At 53.9% G+C, this 8986-nt stretch overlaps 1 protein-coding gene across 3 annotated transcripts in view; it reads left to right on the top strand.

Annotated features, from left to right (window-relative positions):
• KIRREL3 (kirre like nephrin family adhesion molecule 3) overlaps positions 1 to 8986 on the top strand; it is a 366532-nt gene that overhangs the window by 352278 nt on the left and 5268 nt on the right. For all 3 annotated transcript variants that reach the window (XM_088178057.1, XM_088178058.1, XM_088178059.1), the window contains 2 exons: positions 2275 to 2384; positions 8441 to 8527. In XM_088178057.1, the coding sequence (XP_088034183.1) occupies positions 2275 to 2384; positions 8441 to 8527 (197 nt within the window). The remainder of the gene's footprint in view (positions 1 to 2274; positions 2385 to 8440; positions 8528 to 8986) is intronic.

Genomic DNA, 8986 nt, shown 5'->3' on the forward strand with positions numbered 1-8986 from the left:
CAAAGTCCCCTTTGATCCCAGAAAATTACCTTGAGTTATTTATCCTATTGGTAAACAGGAAGAAGAGGCATTTTCCTCACCTGAGAAGGGCTGGGAAGATTGGCTCTGGAAAGAGGGCACTGGGGACATGGTGGCAGGGTTTGAAGTCCCTTGTCTCCACTGTGCTTCCTATCCCATTTAGAAGAGGTTTTTGGGTCTCTGATACACCAGAGGCTGCTGGGTCTGGGATCTTCCCTGGCAGTGATTCCTGGGGACAGGTCAGCAGCATCCCCAGGCCAGGGCAAGGGTCCCTTTGCCACTTCACTTTGGCATCAGAATAAGTCAGAAATCACCCAAGAAATCAGCGAAGATTCCCTGCCCTGAACCTTTTGGGAAGGGAAGAGCCAGACCCAGCTGGGGGCAGCAGCAAATCCCGAGTGCAGGTGGGATTCCCCAGCATGAAATCCATGCATGGGGTTCCAGTGGCACTGAGTCCACTCAGTTCCCCTTTAGCTGGCTCCAAAAGCCACTGGAAGCTACCAAAACAGAGTCTGTCCTTGGGTTTGGGGGGAACTGGGAGCATCAGCAGCTGAACCAGACCCCAGTGACACTCAGGGTGCAGAATCCTGCAGGGAAGAACTTGGATGTGCCAGGTGGATGGGCTTTTGCCCCAGTTTTGAGGTGCTGATGCCAGCTGAATGCTGTGACCACTGTCTCCAGTGGCAGCAGGGTAGGAACACCAGGCTGAAAGGTGAGGACAGAAATTTCATCACTGTTAGTGGTGTGTGATGTGCAGAGTTATTACAGAGATCAGCCCAGGAATGATGGGATTGACAGAGCACTTGGATATCAGGAGGACTCATTTCCTGCCAGGGTGTCTGTAGATTCCTCTCCCAAGACTTATGCTGGAGCATTCTGCCATCATTTACAACAACCTGGTGCAGGCTGTGGGAACAGAGAGAGGGGACAGAGAGACCCAGCAGAAACTCTGGAGAAGGAATCTCCTGACCCAGCCACTGACCACAACTAACAGCAACGGGGGAGGCAATTCCTGACCATGTTTTGGGAAAATGCAGCAAAAAAATTAAAAAAGGACCAGGTGCAGACACACCGAGCCTGGAGGCTCTGGAATATAAAAAATATTATTTCACATCTGTTGTTATATCTTCAGTGACTTAACGGCCCAGAGTTATTTAAGGGGGAACACTCCTGGGAGAGGAGCTGCAAGACACTGATTAGCTTCTCCTTGTGATTAAAGACAGAGGCTCCAGCACCAGGAATGTGGTCCCAGCAGGACAACATTAAAAAAAAAAAAAAAAAACCTGTAGTAACTTCCCAGTGAAAGGCTTTGCCTTGTGCCCTGAGGCTTGGAGAGGTCTGGGTGCTGTGGAGGACCGGGGATGCCAGGAGGGATGAATTCAAGGACGGAGCTTGGAGCTGGTGTCCCTTACATCATTCAGTTTGGGGTAGAGATAAAACTCCCGGGGGTCCAGCCTTTTCTGGACTGATCCCCGCAATCCTGGCTTGGCAGGGCATTGCTGGATCCGCCAGCTGGAGGTAGATCTGACAAACTGGTGGTTCAAGGCAGTTTTTGGGTCTGGGAGGGCTGGCACAGCCATCCTGGGAGGTGAGAGCCAGATCCGTGGCTTCAAAGCTGCTGAGGTCTCTGTGCTCAGATTTGCCTCCATCTCTGCTTTTCATCTCGGCTTTGCGCCGCCGCTCTGCTCCTGCTGCTCCTCGTCTGTGGTTTAATTCTGCTGAAATGACTTGTTCAAAGCACGCCTGACACCTTCAGGGAAGGCAGGGAGTCTCTCCAGAAATGTTCCTCTCTTCTCTCATTGTCATTTCCAGGCTGCTTGGAGATGATAAAACCGTCCCTGGCTATGTATGTGCTCGTTGCTTGGCCTTTTCTATGTGTTGTCTGCACGCCAGACTGGGGGAGGCTTTTTCTCAGGGGTTCCCAGTGCCTGGGCAGAGCTAGTCCATCCCTCAGGAGCAGTATTTCCTAATTTCAGCGGGCTGGACAATGATTTCAGTCCCTGTAGGAGCGTATCTGCTACAGCCCTGCCCCTGGTAACAGCACCGTGAGCGTGGCAGAGCTCCAGGAGGAATTCCCGTAGGAGTCTGAGCTGTCCGTACCTTATCCAAAGCAAATATTGCTCCTCCGGCTCTCCAGTGGGCTTGGTGAGCCGGGGTTATTTTCTCTGGTGCTGCCAGGAGTCCTCAGCCAGGTCCCTGCAGAGGCTCCATCACTTCCTCGGACTAACCCCCTTCTCCTTCTGCCTCTTTCCCCAGATCTCAAGGGTGTGGTTTCTGCCAAGAACGATATCCGTGTGGAGATCGTGCACAAGGAGCCGGCCTCGGGCAGGGAGGCGGAGGAGCACCCGACCATCAAACAGCTGATGGTGAGGAATTCCTTCCCCTCCCTAAGGATCGCTCCGGGCAGAGTTTGATGGTAACAAGCCCGGACACTTGTCCTTCAGCCCCGCAATAACCACTCAAGGCAAAGATTCTCTTCCGAAAATCCTCTTCTCGAGATCCACGTTCTCTTGCCATAAAAACTCCTCGAGTGTAACTTGGCTAATGAGGAGGGAGAGCTGGCAGGGGTTTATTGCAGTGGCCGGGCTAATTGCGGGGCGAATTTGCCACCTCACACCTGGAAAGCTGCAGAGGGCAGGGAGACACACAGCGGGTGAGCACGAGGTGATAAGGAGCTCATTAATAGGGGAGGTGTCACCTTCTGAGGCCACTGCCTTCACCTGTGGGGACCGACAGACACGGGCAGGGCAAGGGGTGGATGGCTGAAATCCCAGGAAACCCAGAGTGATGCTGGTGCAGCCTCACCACCAGCCCCTCTGTGTGCTGTGGTCACTGTTCTCTGTGTCTCAGCCCCAGTTTTCATTTGCTGGTGACAAATAGAAGCTGAAAAATTACAAAGAAACCTGGAAAAAAAAAAAAAGATATAAAGAATGGGAAAGGGAGAAGGCGTTGAAGAAGCCAGTGGCTGCTTTCTAGGCTGCTGGGTGGTTTTTTCCTCCTCTAACTCTCAATTTTGTGGGTAGCACTTGTATGTCCTGCCTGTTCCACGAATGCCTGGTGGGAAGGCAAGGCTGATCATCGTAGGGTGGGTGGAATTGCTTGCTGAAATTGTCAGGATTGCCAGAGTATTTAGACAGCCAGGGAGCCTCCAAACAATGAGGCAGGAGGAGGTGGAAATCTGGCAACTTATCCCAGCACCACTGAGGTTCCTGTGCAAGAACCTTGTTCCCAGTAGGGCTTTGCCCTGAGAAAGCTGCAAGTGCATGGTGGGATTTGCAAGGCTGGAAGGACAGAGGAGGCTGGGGCTGGGTTTGGAGCAATCTGCTGGGGTGAAGGGAAGCTTTCTCTCCATGGCACCCTGTACCTCACCTGTGTGATCAGCAGTGCCAAGCCCGGGTCTGGCTCCCACAGGGGCATCTGGGATCATCCCAAATCCCACTCCAGACTGTAACCACCAGGCTGCAAGCACACACGAAGCCTCAGCAGAAGAGAACATTTAGCACTGTGAGTGAACAAGGAAGAGGGTGGTGGTGGGGGGTCAGGAACTGGATCTTGGAAGACATCCTGGGGACTTTCGTAGGTTATTTGCAGGAGCCAGGGGGTGATTTCACATCAGCCTGTGCCTTGGTGAGGCTGGGAGTGGAGCTGTTGCAATGAGGATTCTGGCAGGGTGGAAATGGTGCAGAAAAAATGACAACATTTGTTTGAGAGCTGAGAAAAAAATGCCTTACAGGGAGAGGCTGTGGAGCTCCTGGGTTTATTAGCCAGACTGGTGAGAGGTGGTTTGGTCACAGCACAATGGAACTGTTTAAGTGTGAACAGGGAAGGCAAAGCTGAGCACTTCCACATGTGACACAACAGAGACTCACAGCCTAGCTGGACTGGAAGGGGGCAATTCTTCCCCTTTCCTGGCCAAATCCAGGTATTTTTCCTGAAAATACAGTAATGAAATGACACCATTGGATCAGCACCAGCACCGTTCAGGAGCTGGAAGAGATGGTCCATGATCTCTGCTCCTGATGCTGGCTTTGGTACAACTGGGACATCCTACCTGCAGGGACGAGGCATCAAAGCCCCCTCCCCTGCCTGCATCAGAGCCTCCCCACCCTCATCTGCCCTCGGCAAGCACGTTCCCAGGAAATACTCCCCAATTCCTTCTCAGAGTCTGCAGGGACTTCATCCACATCTTTGCCGTGTCCAACAGCTGGTGTGGGCATCCTCCTCTGGCCATCACACACCCAGCCTTGGAACCCAAAGAGGTTCCTGATAAAGTGTTCCAGCTTTGTCCATGAAATGAAGGGTCAAGTTAAAAACTTCCTCTTGCTGATGAGGAGCAATGAGAGCAGTCTAGCAGGAGGAGGGCAGTGCCCAGCACCTCTCTACCCTCACCCCAGGATTTTGCAGCTCTCCCTCCTCCCAGTGCCAGCATTATTCTCTCTACTTCCCCATTTGCCTTCTCCGAGCGTCCTGTGAGATCTCCATCCCTTGAGATGATCTCCTTGCCCTCCCCAGTGCTCATCACACCTCGCAGTTTAATGGCAGCCGTGACTGTCACTGCCATGCCCGGGGCTCAGGATCATTAATGTGGGTGTTAACGAGGAGCAGCCACGCTGGCAAACAGCTCCTCGCTGCTCTCCATCCTAATTCCATCCCGGCCCCTCGGCCGAGCCCCTGACTCCAGCACAGCCCTGCTCCTGCTGAATTTCAGGATTCTCAGCAGCGTGGGTGTGCCTTTGCTGCTCGGTTTCCCACCGTGTCCCGCTCCTGGCCGCAGGGTGCCAGCGGGACTCTCCGTCCCCCCAAACGCTGTTTTGTCATTCTCCAGCCATCTGTGACCTCCGCAGCTCACCGTGCTTTTCACAAGTAATTATTCATGCATCTATAAATTCATTAACACCTTAGGATACGCGTCACGCTGGCTGATTTGCATATGTTCACATTGCCTCAGCGGCGTTCCCATCCCCTGCTCCGAGAGCTGTTCTGCCAGGCAGTGCCTCCGGGCAGGCAAAAAGCTGCCAGCTCTAATGGCTGGAGGCAAAAAAGCCCGGTAAAGGCTCTGATCCTGGGGAAAATGAACCAAAACAGCCGCATTCTCCCTCCTGCGGGATGCATTAAATGGGCACGGCAGCTCCGTTGAGCCCGGGCTCTGAGGAAGGAGATGAAGAACATGAGAAAGAACATCAGCTCTGGCCTGGCACAGCCTCCCCCTTACCACGGCTGGGTTTATTCCTGGCTGGTCGGACCCTGTGCCTCCCCACTTGTGAAATGGGGCTGATAATCCCAAAGGAGCCATCCCCGCTGCCCGGAGCAGTCAGAGACGATCCCAAAGTGACAGGTGGGCAGGGGCATCCCAAAGAGCTTCATCTCTGGATCATCCCTTCCATCAGACGGGATCCAGTGTGACCAGGCAGATCCAGGCATCACCTTTGGTTCATATTTGGAGTGGAACAGTCAAAATAACCAATCCAGAGTGATAGTTTTATCTTTTCCTGTCTCCTTAAACACACCCTTTGCTCCAAGGGCTGTTCCAAGGTTGTTCCCAGCATTCACAGGTGATCAGCACCAGACACCTTTTCCAGAGAAGTGCTCAGCTCAGAGGAAAGAGGAAGAGGAATAATCAAAGAAGCAGAATTTCCATTCTGGGCGAGGCTCGATCCTACCTGCAGCCCAGGGGACACAGTATCCCTTTCTCTGCCTTCCCCGTGTGCCCGAGGGCTGGGACATGTCCCATGTGCCCAGTGGCCACTACCACCGGCAACCCTGAGCTGTCAGAGCCAGGTCTGAAGGATACTCAGGAGGAGACCCGGAGAACATCCCTCCCTCACAGCCGACCCCTTCCAGAGGCACCAGCTCATCCAAAAGCAGGATTTTGGGGAAAGGAGGGACAAGGCGCTGCAGCTTCTCCTGCGATAGGCAGTCACACCCATCCCAGCAGGAGCTCACATCACCGGGACACCGAGGCCGGAGCCGGTGTTTGAAGGTGATAAAGCTCCATGGAGCTAGGAATTCCCACAGAGGTTCTTTGTTGATGGGATTGTTCCCTCCCTGGGAGCAGAGGAAGGCACTGTTCCAGAATCATCCCTCACCCTGGTAACGTCTGGCCCGCACAATTGCTGCCGGGTGGCATCCAATTACCCAACCAGCCGGAAATATTGTAATTAAACCTGCAGCGAGGCGGGGGAGGCACTGCGAGCCCGCCAGGTCCGGGGGATACTCGGGGACCTGAAGCAGCATCTTAAAAAACACATTGTGGCCACTAATGAAAGCCAAGAATTTAATATCCTGTCGGATTCTCCATCTCAGAGGCTTCGTTGGGTGGCGTGGAACGCGGGAGAGCTCCGCGTTTCCAGAGCGGAGCGGGGGGCACGGCACTGCCCGCTGCTTCCATGCGGTGTTTCCCTGCTCTGAGGGACCCTGGGCAGGCTCTTTGCTCCCCGGGGATGCGCTCCTGGGCGGTGCGAGCCAGCACAGCCAGGCTGAGGAGATGCTTCAGCATCCCGAGGGGGTCCCTGCCTTTTGCGGTGCGGGAAACCGAGGCAGTGGCGGTCAGGGATGCAGGGATGTTTGTCACATCCCTCAGCCACGCTGATCCAGGCGGCACCGGCGGGGTTTGGGGACGGGCAGGACTTTGTACCTTATCTGCGATGCCCCATTGTTCTGGGGATGGGCACGGCTGCTGGCGCCTGGCAGTGCCAAGCAGGATGGAGTCCTGGCAGAAGGGAATGGGGGACACGTGGCTCTAACAGACGGGTGTATCCCCAGACACGCACGGCAGCGCTGTGACCCAGAACCGGAGCATATTGGTGCTGTCACCTGGCTGGAGAAAGCCACGGCTCTGGAAAAAAGGAATGACACTGGGGAATCCCATGCCAGGGCACTCAGACATCTCCGGTCCCTTTTTCCATGTATTTCCCTCTGCCCCTTCATAGTGACGGAGTGAATTTGAGTTAACTTCCATCCCTTCAGTGTTTACTCAGTGACAACAAAGCAGAAATCACACTAATGAGAATCCCACCACCCGCTAATTAATGGTGTAAAACTTTAATAAAGTTGATGTTAATGACCGGCTGTAATGGGGGGAATTGGAGGTTCAGTGATGTGATGGCGCTTTGTGGACCTCATGTGGGGACTCCCTGCAGTCCCCAAATTCACGGGGTGCAGCCGAATTCAGAGCGTCGTGCCAGCCCCGGGGACAGGCAGGGTCCCCACGGGCATCTCAGTGCCTGGATCATTCCCACCATGACTTCAAGAGGCAACATAGAATGGCTTAAAACACCAAACATCAAACCCGACATTAATTCCAGGGAGGTTTGGTCACTCTCCCCTTGGTTCCCACCTCCCTTCTCCCCTCTCCATCTCTGGCCCTGCCCGCTGAGTCATCCACGCCAACACACACGCCAAAAAAAGCCAAATCCAAGGAGGAGAAGTGGTTTTTGGGACCTGTTAAACCCTTTCGATAGGGTTAACACCCCCCAGTCGACCTTGGCAGAGAGGATTTAAAGGATCGTCGGGGCTGGCAGAGCACACATCCCATTTTAGCTGCACTCGTTTAATCCTCGGCGACACTTGTATTTATCCCGGCAAATCAATGGCTGATACAGGCTTTCTTTTCCCTAGGAAAACTCAGGTACTTTAATTTATTGCCTTTAACAGCCACATCAAAGGCTTTCGGGAGATGAACAGCAAGTGCCGCGGGGTGAATTTCCACAGCCACTTACCATCTTAAAGAGGAGAGAATTTGGGCAATAAAAGGAGATTTGGGGGCTGATGAGGGGCTGTGATCCCAGAGAAGCCGGGCTGGAGGCGTCGGGTGAATACGGGAGAAGCTAAAAAAAGGCAACTGAGAAATTGGTTGGTAATTATCCTGCTTCCTGCACAGACCCGCGTGCTGAAGGAAGGGTAATTAAAGCCGTTGTGTAATTAATGTGCACCTTGCCCCTCCTCTCCGCCTCCCCCCAATCACAGCCAGCCTTCAAAGGAAAACTAATGAGGCGGCCAAGTTCATCTGAGGAGGAAAGGATGAAAAGAAGGGAAAAAAGAAAAAAAAAAAGAAAAAAATTTGAAAAAAAAAAAAAAAAAAAAAAAAAAAAAAAAAAAAAAAGACGATTTTAGGGGTGTTGCTTTGGGCAGGCGGGTGCAGCCCCAACCCTCACCACGATAAATAATTCGTTTTCTGCATCAGTCCGGATTTTTCTGTCCTAAACAGGGAAAAACAATCTGTAACCCAGGGAATTGTGTGATTTTTGGCCATCAGCCCGACTGCACGGCCCTCGGACACCCCTGGGCAAGTCCTTGAATCCGGCTGGTGGCAACTTGCCAGTGCCCCGGGGCTGATGGTGGGTGTGGGGCTCGCCCAATGTATCCTGGGGTGATGGGGACCCCGGGGCCAGGGATGCTGACCCCTGCCCGCATCCTTTCCTAGATGGACCGGGGGGAGTTCCAGCAGGATTCGGTGCTGAAGCAGCTCGAGGTGCTCAAGGAGGAGGAGAAGGAGTTTCAAAATCTGAAGGTGAGTTGGATCCTGCCTCTGTCCCCAGTGGGGTCGGATCCCCCCGGTCCCTCCTGGCACCCCGGGGTGCTGGGAATCCCTCCCCGTGCCCATCAGCAGGCAGAACCAGCTCATGCCCCAAACAGCACTGCTGCTGCCAGGCTGTCCTTGGACCATGTCCCCAGTGGGGGCCTGTCCCAGAGGACTGTCCCTGTGCAGGGAGAGACGCTCTGCCATGCTGGCATTGTCCCAGAAGATTTTAGGGCTTACATGAAGGTGTGGTGCCAGGACAGTGGAATGCAAAGGGCACTTGTGTCCCGGCCTGGAAGGGCTGGGCAGATTGGAATCCACTGGTGGCACAAGAGGACATTGCTGGGTGGTTTGGTGGTTGAAGTGTCCTCCAAAGGGGGGCTGTGAAAATGGGGAAGGGTCTAGAGGGTTCCTACGATGAGCAGCTGAGGTGACTTGGCTTGTTCATCC

This window comes from Sturnus vulgaris, chromosome 23 (genome assembly GCF_052056855.1).
Source record: "Sturnus vulgaris isolate bStuVul1 chromosome 23, bStuVul1.hap1, whole genome shotgun sequence".
Taxonomy (NCBI): domain Eukaryota; kingdom Metazoa; phylum Chordata; class Aves; order Passeriformes; family Sturnidae; genus Sturnus; species Sturnus vulgaris.